General features: G+C 39.0%; 1 protein-coding gene, 1 long non-coding RNA gene and 5 gene segments (V, D, J or C); 1 reads left to right on the top strand and 6 right to left on the bottom strand.

Moving 5' to 3' along the window:
• The window catches only part of LOC116037490 (lysosomal acid phosphatase-like), a 32,867-nt gene extending 32,697 nt beyond the window's left edge, over positions 1–170 (bottom strand). For all 3 annotated transcript variants that reach the window (XM_031281392.1, XM_031281393.1, XM_031281394.2), the window contains exon 1: positions 20–170. In XM_031281392.1, the coding sequence (XP_031137252.1) occupies positions 20–109 (90 nt within the window). In that variant the 5' untranslated portion in view covers positions 110–170. The remainder of the gene's footprint in view (positions 1–19) is intronic.
• Positions 171–6,174: 6,004 nt separating this feature from the next.
• Positions 6,175–11,272, top strand: LOC116037509. Its single transcript, XR_004101878.1, has 2 exons — positions 6,175–6,219; positions 11,190–11,272. It is a non-coding gene; the product is annotated as an uncharacterized LOC116037509 (long non-coding RNA).
• On the bottom strand, positions 8,104–10,082 carry LOC116037507. The segment is given in 3 exon segments: positions 8,104–8,280; positions 9,721–9,918; positions 10,005–10,082. Coding segments are annotated over 3 exon segments (333 nt in total).
• LOC118494093 lies at positions 10,918–11,503 on the bottom strand. The segment is given in 2 exon segments: positions 10,918–11,259; positions 11,348–11,503. Coding segments are annotated over 2 exon segments (363 nt in total).
• A 2,440-nt stretch (positions 11,504–13,943) lies between these two features.
• LOC116037505 lies at positions 13,944–14,480 on the bottom strand. The segment is given in 2 exon segments: positions 13,944–14,277; positions 14,375–14,480. Coding segments are annotated over 2 exon segments (348 nt in total).
• Positions 14,481–14,934: 454 nt separating this feature from the next.
• LOC116037495 lies at positions 14,935–15,483 on the bottom strand. The segment is given in 2 exon segments: positions 14,935–15,265; positions 15,357–15,483. Coding segments are annotated over 2 exon segments (366 nt in total).
• A 4,469-nt stretch (positions 15,484–19,952) lies between these two features.
• On the bottom strand, positions 19,953–20,442 carry LOC116037506. The segment is given in 2 exon segments: positions 19,953–20,272; positions 20,370–20,442. Coding segments are annotated over 2 exon segments (348 nt in total).
• Between the last annotated feature and the right edge of the window lie 651 nt (positions 20,443–21,093).

The raw sequence follows: 21,093 nt of genomic DNA, 5'->3' as shown, positions 1-21,093 counted from the left end.
TTATATTAATATTACTCACCACAGTCACATATACTAGTTTCCTTTCTGCTGCAGCTTCTCCACAGACAGAACCGGCAGTTAAAAGAAAGAGCACCGCAGCAGACACCATGTTTTCGTCTTTAAAACCGGAGGGCTACGTTTGCTAACCGATGGCTGTTTGTTGGTTTCAGATCTAGTCAAGTCATTTTAAGCCAAATGGGGGTCAACCTAGGACAAATTGCAACAGAGCAAATAGTCCAGTCATTTTAAGCCAAAATGGGGGTCAACCTAGGACAAATTGCAACAGAGCAAATAGTCCAGTCATTTTAAGCCAAAATGGGGGTCAACCTAGGACAAATTGCAACAGAAGCAAACTCAAATTTATTGGGAACATCTGGATGTGTGTTGAACTGTGGTACGACTATTATTGGTGAGCTGCACAAACTCAATGCAGATGGCCTGTGACGAGAATGAAGATGAGATTCTAGTGGTGCATTGTGTACGTAATTTGATTGTTTAATCCAGCCACTTTATATTTTACCTACCTTTTGTCTTCTGCATTCTCCTTACCCTTGTCTCCTGTTCTTCCCTCAGACTCATCCCCCAGAAATAGTCCCACAAACCCAGCCCCAAACCCCATCTCTTCAATAATAATTAATAAAGGCTGGTTTGAAGTACTTCTTCTTGCCTCTATGTATTGATGCTCATGGGTAGCCTAAATGGGTTCCATTCAGACCTTAACATTAAGTATTTTACTGTTATGTGTCAACAATGTGATGTTACATTGGCACACAACAGGTCGGCGATACTGTGAGTGTTCCGGAGCTCGAGCACCCATGGAAAATACTGAGCACCCACATGTGCCAGACTGCCAGTAGGCTACATTCATTTAAAATTAAACATTGCAGTTGGTGCTAAGTGGAGCGTCTGTCATAGTGTGATTGGTAATTATGTCGCTGTCAGACCCCTGCTCCATATCCTTTCCACCAATCACAGCGTTTCTCGGATGAAAACTACTAGAGAGGTGGCATTGATTCTTAATTTCCCACGAAGCTGATCGCGGTTATCCCTGTTTACAATTAAAAGAGCAATATGTTCACTCCAATAGTTAAAATAAGAATTTCAGGAGTTAATTGAGGTACTCATGTTCAGAGCGTTCTACTTGGCGGTAAACTAATTTCTGATATTTCTTTTCTCAGAGTATTTTTTCTAACTACTTCCTATAACTTTAACAGACATCCAGTTCAGATTTTTTTTTTTCTTTCATTATGACAGACTTCCATTTTAGTTCCTTAAAAATAATATCTTTTAATGTCAGGGGTATCCGTGACAGCATCAAAAGGAAATCAATCTTTTTGTTCAGTAGATGAAAAAATGCTGATTAGATAGTTTTACAAGAGACTCATTCGGTGGACAGTGATGTGAAATTTTGTCATGCCTCTCAACAATCAGCAGGTGTTGCCATTCTCCTTCACAATTTTAAAGGAGATGTAGTTGAATCAGTGATCTCAAATGAGGGTAGATTGATAATCTTGGTTTTCAAATTAGACAATTCCTTCTTTATAGTTTGCAATTTATATAACTATAACAATACAGCTCTAGCAAAAATAATGTTTTTACAACTTTGTATGGAACTTGAAGCCTTTAAAAACAAATATAAGGATACACACTTGTTTATTGGAGGCGATTATAATGATGCTCCAGGTGATCTTGTAGATAGAGTACCTGTAAGATTAATCCCACATTCAAGATTCAAAAGTACTGCATATATTTGTTAACAACTGGCAATTATAGATGTTTGGCGATTTTTAAACCCTGACATTAACGAATTTACATGGAGCAACGTCAGTAGATCCTTAGAATTGATATATGGCTTATATTTCCGTCTTGTCTGCAATTTGTGTCTGAATCATCACATAGTTATGCCCCACTTGCTGATCATAAATTCATTTTAATTTAAATGGTAATATGCATGGTTTTTGGAAACTAAATAATAATTTATTAAAAGATGATGAGTTTTGTGATTGAGTCAAAAAAACAACAAAAAGCATATTTGGTAATAACGAAGTGAATCACATACAAAATGGGAATATTTCAAGTTTAATATCAGAGAAATAGCAATTAAACGAAGGAAAGTAATTTAATAAAAATAACATAGCCAAAGAAATAAGTATTATGGATAAATTAAATGTTTTAATGACATAATCTTTCAGAGGAAGAAGAAACAACAATGAAAAAATTAAAAGAGGAAATAGATAATATGTATATTGAAATGGCTAAAGGGGCATTTGTAAGGTCTCGAGCAAAATGGCTGGAACAAGGGGAAAGACATTTGAGCTATTTTTTTGCTTTAGAGAAGTGAAATCGCAAGAGAAATAATTTAACTACCGTATTTTCCGGACTATAAGTCGCACTTTTTTTCATACTTTGGCTGGTCCTGCGACTTATAGTCAGGTGCGACTTATATATCAAAATATTTATAATTTCACGTTTTTAAATGTTATTTCATGCTGAAAACATTACCGTCTAAAGCCGCCAGAGGGCGCTCTAGGCTTGTGACAACCAGACCCGGCTCCAGACACAAATTCACGGACGGGCATGCCATTATTTTTGGGGGGGCACAAATTAAATAAATCTCATCATGTAACATTATGTTAATTATCTTGCAAATGAGCATTGAATGAATGCATACAGGTCTACACGTTTAACAGATTTTATTTGGTATTGAAACAGCATAACAGCAGAGTGACTTAATTTTCACTGCGCAGTATGTACACTAAACATACAACTATTGCACACAACCCTTGCTTTGGGTTACAGTGTCGGCTAGCAGCACCGTGGCTAATGCTAGCTTTGGCAGTGACAACTTCAGAACTAACGTTACTCCCTGTACTTTTGCCGTCTTTGTCAATTTCTTCCACCAACCTTGGAGCTCGTTGATTAACATTAAGGAAACGCCATATATCCATAGCCTAAATTATCTCTTTAGTTTACATTAAGCTACCTATTCTCTCATACAAATTCCCGATAGCTTCCTGACATGCAGGCTGCATGTCAATTTCCATTTGAACCGCATCAGTTTTGACAAACCAATCAAGCTTGTCAGTTAAAAAAGGGCTCGTCCGTCCAGGGCGGGCACAGCAGACTCTGGGGGCGGGCCCGGCCCCCTAAAGCCCGCCCATAACGCCGGGACTGGTGACAACTATATGCTGCTCCTAAAGACAACTGAGAAAGAAAAGAAACTGCAGGTGACTGCAGGTAGTAAAATATGCAGCCGAAAACGGTAATCGAGCAGCAGAGAAACTTGTGAGGGACTGGCGAAAAGGTGACTCTTACTGCAATGAAGGAAACAAAGAAAGATGGCCAGAGCTGGAGGAACGAGTCCACAGATGTAGATGCACGTCAACGGTGCAGGTACGTCTCCACGCCCTGGTAGGTGTTCTGTATTCTGTTGTATAGTTGAAGAACTGTTAATGTGTTACGTTAACATACCGGACACCTACCGTATTCAGCCCCTTGTTCTGTGTGCTACTGTGTAGTTGAATAACTTGCCTTTCCAGATTAAATGTCTGTTCTTGATCTTGGATTTTGTGAAATCAATTTCTAAATAAATGCGACTTATAGTCCAGTGCGACTTATATATGTTTTTTTCCTCTTCATGACGCATTTTTTGACTGATGCGACTTATACTCCGGAGCGACTTATAGTCGGGAAAATACGGTACTCTTAAAATGAATGATAATATCACCTCTAATTAAAACTATTAATATTCACCAAATTGAATATTTGACTTATATATATATATATATAAGTCAAATATTCAATTTGGTGATTGTGATAGATTTGTCGAGTCAGTTAAAGCACTTACACCAACTATATCTGAACAATTTAAAATGGATTGTGAATGTCCCATTACTAAAGTGGAAATCTCTGAGGCTGTTAGCTCAGTGAAAAAAGAGAAACCTCTGGGTAATGATGGGCTTTCAGTCGAATTTTATTTGCATTTTTGGGAAACTATTGAAAATCCTTTATTTGATTTATTCAAAGAATGCACTTTAAAAAAGGAAATGTCCAATCCGAGACCTATTACGTTCTTAAATATTGACTACAAAATTGTCAATCATTAATTTTTGCTTAAACGGTTAAAAAGAGGTCTTCATGAGATAATAAGTGAAACACAAACAGGTTTTATGTCTAACCGTCACATTAGCTCTAATATAAGACTTGTTCTCGACCTGCTGGACTATTCTGATAACACCAATACTGATGCACTGATAGTATTTCTTGATTTTTATAAAGCATTTGATACGGTAGAACACTATTTTTTACAACAAAGCACTTCAGATTTTTGATTTCGGACAGCATTTTATATCTACAGTTGAAATGCTTTATAAAAATATTGACAGTTCTGTGATATTATATCCAAACACCACAAAAAGATTTCCTGTACTGAGATCAGTTCGCCAGGGCTGCCCTATTTCACCATTCTTGTTCCTGCAGGTGGTTGAATTACTGTCATTACATATTCGACATAATCTTATTATTAAAGGTTTGTCTATTTTCGGTAAGGAAATTAGATTAATTCAACTAGCGGATGATACAGCTCTCTTTTTGAGTGACAAACATCAGATTGAATATGCTATAACCCTAATTGAGCAATTTTCAGCTGCTTCTGGTTTAACACTTAACAAATCTAAATGTGAAATTTTATGTTTTTAATATACCTGTTAAGAAATGTGTAAAATATTTAAGTATTCATATCTGCAAGGACCACATGGAATGTCAACAACTTCATTTTTTGTCTAAATTGAAGAAGACTAAAACAATACTGAAGTATGGCTTCAAAGAGACATTTCTATTTTAGGAATGATTCTTTGACTAAAGCAGAAGGGATTTCAAGATTTGTCTACCCTGCCCTCTCTCTCTCAATGTCCATGATTCAACATGTAAAGACAAATACCATAGCGCTTTTCAAGGACTCAAAGTTGCTTTACAGGGCAAGGTAGAAAACAAAAACAAGGCAAAACAAAATAAAACAAAACAAAACAAGATTCAGGCACAAATGAAAAGGGAGGGGGGCGTGGGGCTACGGATAGGCAGAGGTGAAGAGATGGGTCTTGAGGCGGGACTGGAAGATGGTGAGGGACTCAGAGGTGCGGATCTTTTGAGGGAGGGAGTTCCAGAGCCTGGGAGCCGCGCTGGAGAAGGCTCTGTCCCCAAAACTGCGGAGGTTGGACTTGTGGATGGAGAGGAGACCGGCTGAGGTGGATCTGAGGGACCGTGAGGGTTGGTAGGGGGAGAGGAGGTCAGTGATGTATGAGGGGGCCAGATGGTGGAGGGCTTTGTAGGTGTCTAAAGACTTTTTCATCCTTTAGTGTAACATTGAGCTGGTGTTGAAACCATTAGTGGTCTGAGGGCTCCTCCTCTGGTGGCTTCATGTTACAAGTGTTCAGGCTCTGAGGGGTTTTTGTTCAGGTCTACTGATGGTTTGTGTTACTGTGGCTCTCCTGGCACAGTAATACACAGCAGTGTCTTCAGGCTGCACATTCTGTCCATTTAGAGTCACTGTGTTGCTGGAAGTCTCTAAGTCGATACTGAACTTGTTCTTTAGTGAATCTTTGTATTATGAAGCTCCAGTATGTTTCATTCCAATCCACTCCAGTCCTTTCCCTGCAGGCTGTCTGATCCAAGCTGTGTGATATCGGGAAAGATTCGGGAAATGATGGTGGAGACTTTAACAGATGCTGAGTCTGATGATTTCAGGTTGAATGCAGCTTTATTCAAACAGTTAACAAACTCTCATGATTACTAATTTATAATAAAAACACGTGAAAATAAAAATACAGAATATAAAACAACTTAACAACCTGAAAACAACAAAAATGTAATATAAAATGTTTAAATATATACATTTTATGAAACATATTTCAAACTTGTGCACTACCAGCCTGAAAGAATGAGTACTGTAGGATTTTGTACAGCTGCTCAACCAACTCCAGTCACTGTGGGTGTCGAGCACAATAATAAACAGCAGAATCTTCAGTCTTCAGACTGTTCATCTGCAGATACAGCTGCTCTCTGCTGTTGTCTCTGGAGATGGTAAACCGGCCTTGGACTGACTGAGAGTAGTATTTGCTACTGCCACCAGCATCAGTAGCAACCCATTCCAGTGCTTTTCCAGGAGCCTGTCTGATCCAGGCCATCCAGCTGCTACTGAATGACAATCCAGATGTTGTACAGGTCAATCTGTGTGATTCTCCAGGTCTTTTAATCGTTGGTTCAGATTCTGTCAGAGTCTGACCATCAACACCTGTCAAACCAAAAACGATTAGCATGTCATGTATTACCTTGGTACAACGATCAGAGAAAATCCTCATGTGAAATATGTCAGTAATACAAATGGGAATGTCAAATCAAGATCAGTGAAAATCTTCACCTGCCCAGCAGAGAGTTAAAAGCAGCAGTCCTGTCCTATAGTCCATCATGTTAAACTGTGTGTCCACTGTTCTCTGTCCTCCTCTCTGCACTCAGATAAGTAGAGGTGGAAGATATCTGAGTTTTGCATTGACTCCTCCTTTTTTGACTTTCTCCTAAATGTAGCTCAGCATAAGTTCTTACAGGAAGACTTCATATTCCTTTTTCATCACTCCTAGTTGATCAGCTGTTTCTCGGCATGTCACTTGTCAGTAGACAATCAGATTCAGCTGTGTCGTTAATTAAACCAATCAGAGTCGGGCATTCGTCACGAGCCTATCACAGCATGACATCCTGTTTTAAATCTGCTCTCTCCTCTGCGGTTGTCAGTTGTCGTTTCAGGAATAGAGTGCGTCCCACCTCCTCCCCTTCAACCACCGAAGTCTCGCCCACTTCTTCGGGTATTGTCAGCGCTTGGCTCTTGATTGGTTCCTGTACGCTTCATCACCACCACCAGTGTCTGGACTCCATAGGGGGATATGTTTGGGTTCATATACCCTTTATGACATAGCCTATGGTTTCGATGTAGTTCAATCTCCAGAGATTATACAATTCCCATTTCATGTTTGTCGATACAATAAATATGTTCATATTTGCTAATGAAGTCTCTCCTGATTGAACTGTATTTTGTGTTTCCACAAATCATCTCACCGTATATCTTACCATTTTGACTTTGTTTCACATTTTTAACCTGATGTTACCTAATCCTTTATTTTTATTTATTTTTACTTTAAGTCACTTTGTAACATTTGAATGTGTTTATTTACTATCACTTGTGTCCAATGCAAAGTACAAATAATGGAAAGATGTTACTGTTCATGAATAAAAGTTATTAATAATATTTTCATTAAAAAAATTGCTTTCAGTTTATGTAGTAGGTAAATCACCTTGTCGGCTTGAGATAGGTTAACAACATCTCATAACTCCTAAAGTTATTTTTAATCAAATTGCTGTTTTCATGTGAATAAAGCTTATGTACAATATTATTAGACCAAACATCGATTTTTAAACTAGTAAAAATCAGAGCACAAAATTCAACTTTTGAAGAAAATTTAGCTGCATTTCTACATAATCACTTGAATAAGGTAAATTAATGTTAAACAATTTCTAAAAGTCTAATTCTTCTTGTGGGAGTACAGACAATGATGTATCAGTGATTGAAACCTCCAAGTATTTAAACTAGGGCTGTCAAAATTAACGCCATAATAAAGAGTTAACGCAAATGCTTTTAACACCACTAGTTGTTGTTGATGTAGGATTAATGCACACGTATTTTGTGATTTGGGCCTCGGGACGCTCTTTAATTTTGGGAAACCAGGAAGTGATGCACAGTAATGTTGTGGGTGGCTAGCAGAAACAACCCTTGAGCAGAAATGGATAAAGAAAAGAGTTTTGAATGGCAAGTTCAGTTGCAAAGCCCTTCCAGATGGTTCTCTTGACAAGACTAGGAGTAGTGGTGGAATTGTGGAAATTGGTTCTCTGACAAACACATTTTAGATTGTTAATTATCAAAGAAATAATGTTATGTAATGTTATGGAAGAGAAACTGACTTTTTGAGGATTAATATGTAAATCACCATTTAAAACTAATCAAAAGACTGTTTCTCTCTTTAGTGTAACAGTGAGCTGGTGTTGAAACCATTAGTGGTCTGAGGGCTCCTCCTCTGGTGGCTTCATGTTACAAGTGTTCAGGTTCTGAGGGGTTTTTGTTCAGGTCTACTGATGGTTTGTGTTACTGTGGCTCTCTGGCACAGTAATACACAGCAGTGTCTTCAGGCTGCACATTCTGTCCATTTAGAGTCACTGTGTTGCTGGAAGATTCCATGTTTATGTAAGGGGCGTGGATGAAGTTGTAAACGTGGGCCGACAATGCCACCTAGGTTTGGTTGAGGCCTAGGACCTCTTACAACTAGCAAGACTAAAATTTGGGATAAAAGATTAACACAGAGAGCAGTAAAAATGGTGTTTAAAACTGAGTAAAAACCAGTTTGAGGGATAACAGATTTATTTAAAAAATAAAACCATTTAGAATTTAAAAGCAAAAGCATAACCAACTAAAATCAAGCTAAAATAGTGCAGCAGAACAGGAGTGGGAGGTTAAAATGACAGTCCACGGGTCTCCGCTGGCGACCAGCTTCTTCTCGCTTGGCTCCTCACCTCGGGTATAGCCTGCAAAGGAGAACTCAGGGCCAGTCAAACGTCCTTTAAACTACTACAGCTTTGTATACTACACACTACAAGTTTCACCTTCTCCCACTGTTGCTGTTAGCGATCGGTGTTTGCGTTTTCCTCTGTGTACTCTTAAGGCTCTTATACACTAGACGCAGCCCAGCTGGCGCGTACAAATGTAACGTCATGGGGTCGGCGTGACTATTTATACCCGCGCTGGTGCTTGCGACACTAGTTGTAGTCTTCTCCTGAACAGAGGTGGCGCTAATGAGCAAAGGCTACCGACGTTGCTCTTTCTACGGACTAGAAGAAGAAAAAAAACATAAACAACGGCAGAACTGGCTGCAGCATTGCTGTCAATGCTTCAATTTGATTGGATGAGCTACTTCGTCGGATCAAGCCTTTCATTCACCATAAAAGAACTCATCTTAACCCAGTAAGTTTACAAGAGAGACTTGCAGTCACTCTGAGAGTCCTGGCATCCTGTTGTCGGCGAACTCTCTCAGGCCTCCCGTTTCCGCTTTGTCGCGCGCCGCTGAAAAAAAAAGAGCCGTGTGCGACCTCTGCTCGCACGCCATAAATCGGGCGCGCCGGCAGGATATTACGTCATTTCAACGTCACGATGGCTTGCGCCACCTTGAATGCGGCTAGTATAATTCACGTTTTAGGCCTCCTCCAGACCAGGGACGATGCTGTTCTCACTGGCGTCCCGGTCTCTGTGTCTCTCTGTCTGCACCGTTCTGTCTGCTCGATTGTGCCGTTGTGTCTCTGTGGCCTTCGTAATGCTTCTGTGTCCTGCGTCGTGCTCTTGTGTCCTGCTCTTCCTGTGTCCTCCTTCATGCTCCCTGTCCTGTTGCTGTTCTGCCCTTTTTATAGCTAAAAACAGTCAATCCTTTCTCTGGTCCCCAGGTGCAAGTCCTTAATCCTGATTGCTACATGTCCGATGGCGGAAGTAAAAACAACATTTAAAAACACACACCACACATTTCAAAATAAAAGCATGCAATAATAGAAGCTAAAAACACAGCAAATACTAAAAACACAGCAAATCCAAAGTAAAAGCATGCTTAAATAAAATCAACTTCCGCCCCGTGACATTTACACTGAACTTGTTCTTCAGTGAATCTTTGACGTTTGTATCACTACTAATCCACTCCAGTCCTTTCCCTGCAGGCTGTCTGATCCAAGCTGTGAAGTAGCTGCTGAGAGAATAAGAGACCTGACAGGTGATGGTCAGACGTTGACCTGGCTGCACAGTCACAGAGGCTGGCTGGGTCAACTGTTCACACTTCACACCTGTTAAAGACAAACACGTTGTGTGATAAATGATCAAGTTATACTGAAAAAGAACTGTTGACTTTAACAAATCCAGAGAGACTCACATCCAGCTGCCAACAGCAGCAGCAGAGCTACAGAGAACATGGTTTATGTTGAAACTGACGAGATGTGAGTTCTGGTCCTCTTTAACCTCCACTGACAGTCTCATGTGAAGTCTTTATAACTGGGTCACCAGGAAGATTTCTGAGTTTGCATAGATTCAAACATATGGCATGTGATTGTGGGTTGGTCTGGAGCTAAAAAGAAAAAGGGCCCTTCCACTGCTTGCAGCTTTAATTAGTGTTATTATTATTACGATTATAGTGAGTATTATGAATAGTTTTTTTATTATTATTATTATTATTATTACTATTTACCAAATAAAAACACCTCAGTGTCTTAAGATAAGCTGCTGTGGTTCAGCTTGGAGTCTGGAATAAACTTATTAGGGTTTGTTTGGCAAACTCTGCTGCTCTCTTTTATTAAAGAATTTAAGTAATATCTGGAGCTGATTATTTTTTTCAATGTCCTTTTTAATTTTTATTGCACCAATTGTCAAGGCCTTGATTACAAATGAATATGCATTACAAAACAAAATATACCTGTTTATATATAGTTTATTAAGGATGGTAATGTCATAACTTACTCAAAGTCCTGAGATTAATATAAACATTTCCACCAGTTTAAATAATGCATTTCTTTTTTTCTATGAATTGTTTTATTTATATCGACATTTATGTATATCGAAGTTTCATTTATATGGAAATAAAAAGAAATTATTTGAGGGGTGCTAGTGAAGAATTAAGGTTTCTATTAATGTCCTTAAAATGTGTATTATATTAGTAGAAGTTTTGATCATGGTTAATGAAAACACATTACCAAAAATCAGTAGCCTAATGCATTACATGTAAAAAAAAATAAAAATAAATACTACTTAATTTAATGTCATCAGTTGTGGTGGAAAATAGAGGAAGTAGTTTTTGTATGACACTCCTATTATCGTCTCTCACTGTGTCTCTCGTGCACAGTAATACACTGCTGTGTCCTCGGTCTTCAGACTGTTCATCTGCAGATAGACTTTACTGCTGGAGTCATCTCTGGAGATGGTGAATCTCCCCTGGACTGACTGGGAGTAATAGATAGGAGTACTAGCTGTGCTTATATAAGCGATCCATTCCAGTCCTTTTCCAGGAGCCTGTCTGATCCAGGCCATGCGGTAGCTGCTAAATGTGAATCCAGATGTTGTACAGGTCAATCTGTGAGATTCTCCAGGTCTTTTAATCGCTGGTTCAGATTCTGTCAGAGTCTGACCATCAACACCTGTCAAGAGGATCAAAAACATCAAGTGAAATAAGCTGATGACACCAAATAAAAGCTATGTTAAATTAATATCAATGAAAATCTTCACCTGCCCAGCAGATAGTTAAAAGCAGCAGTCCTGTCCTATAGTCCATCATGTTAAACTGTGTGTCCACTGTTCTCTGTCCTCCTCTCTGCACTCAGATAAGTAGAGGTGGAAGATATCTGAGTTTTGCATCGACTCCTCCTCACAGGGAGGAAACATCTGGACTGGAGATAATTAATGAAACTAGGAAATGAATATGCAAGAGTCATCCCTCCAAATCAGCTGTTTTAATGTTTGTCTGACATGTTTTAATCTGTGTAAAATGTTTATCAATAGTAACACCACAACCATATTTGTATTCTAATATACACAAATGACATCTGACACATTAACATGCAAAGTTTCATTACATGTATTAAATTATGATTTATCTTGTTATCAAGGCTCTGTTTCTCATTAGTCACTTTGAACACAATAGGCAGCAAATGAGAGCATTCACAATAACATAAATAAACTACAGTTTTAGTCTAATCACTAAAATTAACAGAATAGTTAATGTTCCCAGACTCAACTGAATATGAGAGAACACCAGAGCTGCAATAACACTTGTCTGAATGAAGCAGTTTTATTGAGACTTTGTTTCTCTGAATGTGTTCATGATTTTGAACTGTTATTTAACTGTCATTTTTTGTGAATGTGAAAAACAGAAAGCAAACTTTTGGCTTGTTGAGTTTTTGTACAGCGTTCCTCCTTCCTGTGTCACTGTGGCCATTGAGAACAATAATAAACAGCAGAATCTTCATTTAGTGAGTGACTGTGTGAAGGGAGGGGACACAGTCCATTGATTATTTGTACTGCTTGTGGGAAGAAGCTGTTAATCATCCTGCTGGTCCTAAAGCTGATGTTGTAGGACCAGCAAAAGTGGCAACAATGTTTATATTCTTTGCATACTTTCTTCTATATTGATATCTCCTGCAGTGGAAATCAAATGAGATTGACACTGATACATTAAAATTCTCAACTTTCCCTCCGTCTAGCAGTAACAATAAATGCCTCTACCATTCAGGGAACTCCATAAACATACACTCACACAAAGAGAAGGGGGAACCTCTGACAAACACACTTTGTCAATGAAAAGACATTTTTCTTTGGTTTGACTAATTAACATCACACTGGAGTTGGCTAAAGACTAGTGATTTAGTTACTTATGCAGTTATGATTTCCATTTTTAAATAATATTATGGAAGAGAAACTGACTTTGAGGCAGAGATGTATAGTAACGAAGTAGAACTACTTCACTACTGTACTTAAGTACTAAAAGGCTGTATCTGTACTCTACTGAAGTATTATTTTTTTCTCCTACTTCCACTCTTACTCCAGTGCATATTTTCGATGAGTTTAATACTTTTACTCCAATACATTTTTTATATGCTGCATCGTTACTCGTTACAATTATAAAAATGTTACAAATCATTCCAAACCCACATTATCACTGCCAGAGCGGTAGATGGCTCTGTCACCAGGTTTGATGACGCTGGCTCATCATTGAGCGAATCAAGCGATCAAGCTGTCTTATAAGAAGACTGCACGTGCTCCCGTTCTGCCTTTTACTCTGTTGCCTGCCTGCATTGAGAACACTTGAGCTTTGTTAGTTCGTTTCGAGATGGAAGAACCAGAAACAACACCTTCAACACCTTCAACTTTGAGTGATCGTGGCGGTGAGGGTGAGGAAGGAGACCATCCCTGGCCCTACTTAGAATCCATGTTTTCATTTGTCGGAGTGAAAGACAATTCATATAGAATGAAGTGCCTACTCTGCCTCCCGAAATATTGCGAAATAATGGCCTTCAAAAATTCACTGTCAAATTTGAAGAAACATATCAAGGTAAGTTACAAATATAATACACAAATGGCACACCAGCTTGAGCTATCAGTAAGCGCTAGCTAACTAGCTACCCGCAGTTCATGACATGCTGCGGAGTTCACTTACGTTAACGTTAACTAGCTGGCTATCATAAAGGCTGTGTCAAAAATGTCACATTTCTCTTATTTTATGACATATACAGCCAAAGGAATTGTGAGTGTCCTATAGGCTAAACATTTGAAATAATATAAACAATATGATATTCAAACTTTTGACTGCTTTCTTTAATAACTACATAACACAATATTTGTACTTTTACTTTCAGTACTTGAGTAGTACATTTTAAAATAAACTACTTGCAATACTTAAGTACAAACATTTTTGAATGCTTTAGTACTTCCACTTAAGTGTGGTGCTTAAAGAGCATGTCAACTTCTACTGAAGTAATTTTTTTGATAAAGCACTTGTACTTTTACTCAAGTCTGGGTCTCAAGTACTTTATAAATGTCTGCTTTGAGGACTCATTTATACTGTAGTTAGATCACAACCTTTAAGAAGTTGTGAGCTGAATTTATTCCATCACTTGAAGATTATACATATAATGATGTAGCATTGATTGTAATTTCAAGGTATTTAAATGAATGAAAACTGTGGCTGTTAAATTTAGAACCATTTATAAAATCTAAAGAGATGTTTCTCTCTTTACTGTAACAGTGAGCTGGTGTTGAAACCATTAGTGGTCTGAGGACTCCTCCTCTGGTGGCTTCATGTTACAAGTGTTCAGGCTCTGAGGGGTTTTTGTTCAGGTCTACTGATGGTTTGTGTTACTGTGGCTCTCTGGCACAGTAATACACAGCAGTGTCTTCAGGCTGCACATTCTGTCCATTTAGAGTCACTGTGTTGCTGGAAGTCTCTAAATTGATACTGAACTTGTTCTTCAGTGAATCTTTGTAGTATGTGGTGGATCCAACTGCCACTCCAATCCACTCCAGTCCTTTCCCTGCAGGCTGTCTGATCCAAGCTGTGTAGTAGCTGCTAACAGAATAAGAGACCTGACAGGTGATGGTCAGACGTTGACCTGGCTGCACAGTCACAGAGGCTGGCTGGGTCAACTGTTCACACTTCACACCTGTGGAGGAAAACATGTTGAGTATTGAATCAGTGTAATAGCAGTGAACAGTGTGCTGTGATCATACTGTCAGTGTCTCTGCCTCAGTGAGACTCACAGGATCCAGCAGCCAGCAGCAGCAGCAGAGCTACAGAGAACATGGTTGCTATTGAAGGTGATCTGATGGGAGCTTCTCTTCTTCTGCTGCAACTGACAGCATGATATCAAGTCTTTATAGCAGACTGTGAGGAAGTTCACTTTGCATAGAGAAGGACACTGACCGGCTATAAAAGAAGGATGGACTGTCCTGTCACAAGTAAAGCTTTAAATTGTGTCATGAAATATATTTTTGACATATGAAAGAAAATGTAGTTATTATTACAAACTTAAAACAAACTTAAATTCCATTTGTTTTTAATCACAAATTGTCTAACACAAGTCAAACATGTCAACAAATAGATTTATATTTACAACAGAATCAACAGATTAACAGAATATTTAATGTCTGCTTCAACTACAGTATATTTGGGGGATCTGCAATAAAACATGTCTGAATGGAACAGTTTTATTGAGACTATTTCTCTGAATGTGTTGATGATGTTGAACTGAAGCTTATTATGTGAATGAGAAAAGAAGAAAGTAAAGATTTGACTTGTTTTGACATGTTGAGTTTTTGTACAGTGTTGCTCCTTCCTGTGTCACTGTGGCTCTCGAGCACAATAATAAACAGCAGAATCTTCAGTCTTCAGACTGTTCATCTGCAGAAACACCTGCTGTCTGCTGTTTTCTCTGGAGATGGTAAACCGGCCTTTGACTGACTGAGAGTAGTAGATGTAGCTACTAGCACTGCTGATGTAAGCGATCCATTCCAGTCCTTTTCCAGCAGCCTGTCTGATCCAAGCATTAGCATAATCCCCACCAAACCCAGAATATGTGCAGGTCAGTCTGTGGGATTCTCCAGGTCTTTTAACCACTGGTTCAGACTCAGTCAGTGTTTGACCCTCAGCACCTACAGACATTTAAACAGCTCATTAGTTATTGTAATGCAGCCATGTTGTCTTTGTACCAGGTTTGTCAGAAAAAACATCTCTTGTTCTTACCTGCCCAGTTAAATGACAGGATGAGAAAAACAACCAAATAATCAGGTCTGATCATTGTTAAAGCCAGTTGTCTCTGTCCAGTCTACAGCGTGTATGTCAGTGATTTAGTGTCTGTCCTTCACTCTGCAACACATATGTAGAGATGGAAGAGGTCAGAGATTTGCATTGACTCCTCCTCCTCAAACAGAAACTCATCACATCTCTGGTTAAAATATGATTCATGTATCTTTCAGAATATTGTTAATTTATGATTTTTTTAATGATGAAGATTATTTTCAAGTTATTCAATTCCACTTAGATGTATTTATTTATTCTGCTCAGCAGCATTTGGTGGGCCATCCATATACTGGATATATAATGCATAAATGTTTAAATATATTCTCAACACCTGCTGTTCAAAATCAAAAGCATAAACATTATTATCCGTCACAAAACAGGAAGTCACAAACCACGACATCAGCTGTTGCTTCCATTGTGGTCATGTATTTGTGTGTTTGATTAGAGACACTGTCATATTCTCTTTTGTGTAATCTAACATCTTATCTTCTACTGCCACCTGGAGGTATTTGTGAAAATAATTTTTATGAGGTTTTTGTCAAGTCTCTCTGCTTCCTAGTGATGGGACAACCGACTCTTTTACGTGAGTTGGTTCAACCAGACGGTCGTTGGTTGGCCTACCGAGTTAATAGATTCGGTCACCGGTTTGCGTGCCCTCGGCGGCGAGGGGGGGGGGGGGGGGTGGGGGGGGGTGGGGTGGTGATCGCGTTCCCCCACCAGGAACCAAGACACCGCAGAAGACTCGACTGGTTGCGGTTACATTCGGTCTCGACATACTACTTACACACTCCTACTGACCGACACTAGACTCACGCACTGGCCACGGTTACATTCGGTAGCCTGGTGGGCGGTCTCCTCGTGACAGTACTACTACCATGTAGCAACATTCACTTCTAACATTTAACTTAACAGAACTACCAAGATAACATTACGTGTATTTGTAGGTGATATAATACTTTCCCCTTGGTAATGTAGCCTATGAATTTCCATGAACACAATTCTAAAATGCACGAGACATAAAGGCTTCTGCTATCGGTTGATAACTCAAACTTGCCGAGAACCTAGACACCCGTTTGATTACATAGACTCATGCATTAGGCACGGTTACGGTCTCATTCAGTACCCTGGTGCGCGGTCTCCTGGTGACAGCCTACCTACCATGTAACAAACATTTAACTTAACATAACTACTAAGATAACATGACGTGCATTTGTATGTGATATCCATCGATAATGTAGTCTATGAATTTGTATATACACAATCATCTAAGATGCACGAGAAATAAAGGCTTCTGGGATCGGTTGATAACTCAAACTTGGTTGATAACTCAAACCTAGACACCTGTTTGAAAATAGACTAATGCAGTACCCAGTACGGTCCTTAAGTCTCGTTCAGTAGCCTGGTGCGCGGTCTCGTCGTGACAGCCTACCTACCATGTAGCAACATTCACTTCTCTAACATTTAACTTAACATAACTACCAAGATAACATGACGTGTATTTGTATGTGATGTACTTCCCCATTGATAATGTGTGAATTGCCATGAACACAATCATCTAAGATGTACCAGAAACCAGGCTTGGTTAATAACTCAAACTTGCCGAGAACCCAGACACCGCTTGATTACATGACTCGAACGGGACGACCGGTTGCACGGTTACATTCGGTCTCGTTCAGTAGCCTAGTGCACGGTCTAGGTAGCTCATTTCCTGATTGATTCTACCACCACCACTCCAGTGGAGGTGCTAATGAGCTAGATTACTACACAAACAGTAGCAGAAGAATACCAGCTTCACACAACGGTACAACGGCACGAATGAAGTAAAAGAAAAAAACAGGAGTGAGTCGGTTCATTGACATATGGCACTCGAGTCTCCCAGTTCAGTGACACGAGTCGGGTTAATTAACCGGCTCTTCGGTCAGTTCGTCAACACTACTGCTTCCTTTAACCAGTGTGTGTTTCGCACAGTAATACACAGCAGAGTCCTCTGGCTTTAAGTTGGACAGTCTCAGATACACCATGCTGTTACTGTTATCTCTGGTGACCTCTACTCGTCCTTGCACACTGCTGGTATAACCTGTTCTACTAGCATCACTGTAAATACGGCCTATCCATTCCAGTGCTTCTCCTGCAGGTTGTCTGATCCAGTGCATGCTGCAGCAGCTAAATGTGAAGCCAGATCCCCTGCAGGAGAGACTGAGAGTCTCTCCTGCAGGGGATCTGGCTTCACATTTACTACTGAACTGGAAGGAATGGACTCCATACTCTGACCTGTACAACCTGATGAGATGAAAGGAGAGAGGAACCACAGAAGAAAGTGAGACAGTCATCTGGGAAGTTTTCTGGTGTCACTGACTGACCATCAGTCCATGTTGTCTGAGAAAAGATAACACAGCAAGAAGCAAGAGAACTCACAGGGCAGAGAGAGAGCAACCAGCAGAAGAGTGAGTGTGTTCATCATCCTGAGGCTGGAGATGTGACATCTGATGCTCCACACAAAGAACAAGAGCAGTCAGCAGGACAGAAGTACACTGCACAGACTGAAGATTTGCATCAGGACATAATGGGGAGGGAGTGGCTCCTAAACCAGCAATCTGTTATAGTTTGTATAATTTATTATTTGGTAATTTTTAAGTTATAGTTGCTTGTCATTCTATGTTAGATACAATATCACATTTAGAGACAAGAACACTTTTTGTTTTGTATTGTTCTATTGGTTACACTTTATAATTATAGTAGATGAATTGTTGTGAATTCATGCATGACTTCATGCATGAAAAAGCATGAATTAATTAATGTAGTACTTCAGTAATGTACAAGGATTAATAGTATCTCATGCATGACTTAATGCAGGAACATTACGTTAATTAATGCATCAATTAAGGTATTTGAATCATCAAGATTTCTGATTTATTAATGATGTTTATGTCTTCTTCAAAGAACTGACCAGTCACAGCAGTGTACATTTATTCAGAAAACGTGTAGTGTTGTAATCATGGTTAAATAAAAATGCATCATCCATTACTTCATCATGTTTGTGGCCCTTCAAATAAAGTGCTGACCTGGTCCATCTTTAACATTGACAAATAAGATATGATTAATGGTGGCATAAAATTAAATGTATTAATAATTAAAGGGAGTGGTTTGGCAAAATAATACTGAGGTCACTACATTGACACAAACTACAGTATACTGCAGATGCATTTTTATGGTTGCTGTATTCACAACAACATAAGGCACTTAAACAGTAATGCCTGAGAACAATGCTCACCCAAGTAGGATATTTATGAATTTTACTTTATACTAACTTACTACTTGACAATATTTTTCATTTGACGGGTCACAAAGATTTCCAGTCCCATTATTATAAAGTGTTACCGTTCTATCATTTAACCATAAATAAAGGCTGTTTGTATGGTACATGTTAAGTTGAACTCAAGAATTAATGATTACATTACATTTGACGCTTTTATCCATAGCAATCTCATGTAAATTTGTGTTTGAGTCACATGCTGGTTGCTGGGTATTTGTGTAGGTCTGTTGGTGGTTTGTATCACTGTGGGGTAACGTACACAATAATACACAGCTGTGTCCTCAGGCTGCAGATTCACTCCTGTTAATGTTACCGAGCTAGAAGACGTGTGTGTGTGGTAAAGGAACTTGTTCTTCAGAGCATTATTTTGGTAAAAGCTACCTGCACCAAACTGATATCCAGTCCATTGGTTTTCCTTCACTCTGTCTGATCCAACCTGTTGCATAGCTGTCATCAGTCAAAGAATAACCAGAGACCTGACAGCTGATGGTCAGAGACTATCCAGGCTGCACAACCATTGAGTCTGTCTGGATGAGATCAATACTGTTCACACCTGTGGAAACACAAATCAACATTATCTTCATCATCCATCTGACTATTCAGTGTTTCTAATGTGTGTATTAGAGTGAATCCACTGAAAGCTCCTCACAGGATCCAGCAGCCAGCAGCAGTATCAGAGCTACAGAGAACATGTTGATGTTGAAGCTGAACTGATGTGAGCTCTTCTGTCTCTCACTGACACACACACACTTCACTTCTTTACGAGGCTACACACAAGGAGGCTGATTTACATACTGATGATAGTAAATCAGTTTACTATAAGTATATGTAAATTAATTAAAATGAAGGTAAATTTTCAGGTGTTGTTTTTCAATTCACATAAAGAGAAGTTGGAACCTGAATCTCTGACAAACATATGTTGGATTGTTCATGAAAAGTAAATCATGATATTCATTTATACTGTAGTTAAATTATTGAATTTAATCCACCACTTGAAAGTTTATATATACATACAATGATGTATCACTGATTGCAGTGTCAGAGTATTTAAATTGATTAATTGTACTGTGTTAAATTTAATTACTGTAAGAACCATTTGGATTGAGTCTGTTTCTCTCATTGCTGTAACAGTGAGCTGGTGTTGAAACCATTAGTGGTCTGAGGGCTCCTCCTCTGGTGGCTTCATGTTACAAGTGTTCAGGCTCTGAGGGGTTTTTGTTCAGGTATACTGATGGTTTGTGTTACTGTGGCTCCCTGGCACAGTAATACACAGCAGTGTCTTCAGGCTGCACATTCTGTCCATTTAGAGTCACTGTCTTGCTGGAAGTCTCTAAGTCGATACTGAACTTGTTCTTCAGTGAATCTTTGTAGTATGAATCTCCAGTATATTTCATTCCAATCCACTCCAGTCCTTTCCCTGCAGGCTGTCTGATCCAAGCTGTGCGATAGCTGCTGAGAGAATAAGAGACCTGACAGGTGATGGTCAGACGTTGACCTGGCTGCACAGTAACAGAGGCTGGCTGTGTCAACTGTTCACACTTCACACCTGTGGAGGAAAACATGGTGAGTATTGAATCAGTGTAATAGCAGTGAACAGTGTGCTGTGATCATACTGTCAGTGTCTCTGCCTCAGTGAGACTCACAGGATCCAGCAGCCAGCAGCAGCAGCAGAGCTACAGAGAACATGGTTGTTATTGAAGGTGATCTGATGGGAGCTTCTCTTCTTCTGCAGCAACTGACAGCATGATATCAAGTCTTTATAGCAGACTGTGAGGAAGTTCACTTTGCATAGAGAAGAACACTGACAGGCTATAAAAGAAGGATGGACTGTCCTGTCACAAGTGATAGCTTGGAATTGTGTTATGAAATATATTTTTGACAAATGAAAAAAAAATGTAGTTATTATTATAAACTTAAAACAAACTTAAATTCCATTTGTTTTTAAAACATGTCAGACAAATATTCATATTTACAACAGAATCAACAGATTAACTGAATAGTTATTGTCTGCTTCAACTATATATGGGGGATCTGCAATAATTGATGATGTTGAACTGAAGCTTACTCTTTGGTCAAAATGGTTTGATATGTATTTATTCATGTATATTTGTCTTGGGCATTTATTTTGCACATCAAATAATTGATTTGTTCAATTGGCTGTTCGTTATGTACATTTGTGTTGTCAAAATACATATATTAAGATATTCTGTTGTTTCCATAATCTAAGTAGTGTTAGCATGTAAAAGCCCAATAAAGGATACTTGGGAAACTTTGCGTCATTTTGATCATTCAAATGTGTATGAATGACAACAAGTGCTACCCAGTTTTACACACAGTATTGAAGTGTGTGCTTATTATTTCTCACAA

Source organism: Sander lucioperca, chromosome 21 (assembly GCF_008315115.2).
Source record: "Sander lucioperca isolate FBNREF2018 chromosome 21, SLUC_FBN_1.2, whole genome shotgun sequence".
Lineage (NCBI taxonomy): Eukaryota > Metazoa > Chordata > Actinopteri > Perciformes > Percidae > Sander > Sander lucioperca.
This window is presented reverse-complemented; position numbering and strand designations above follow the sequence as displayed.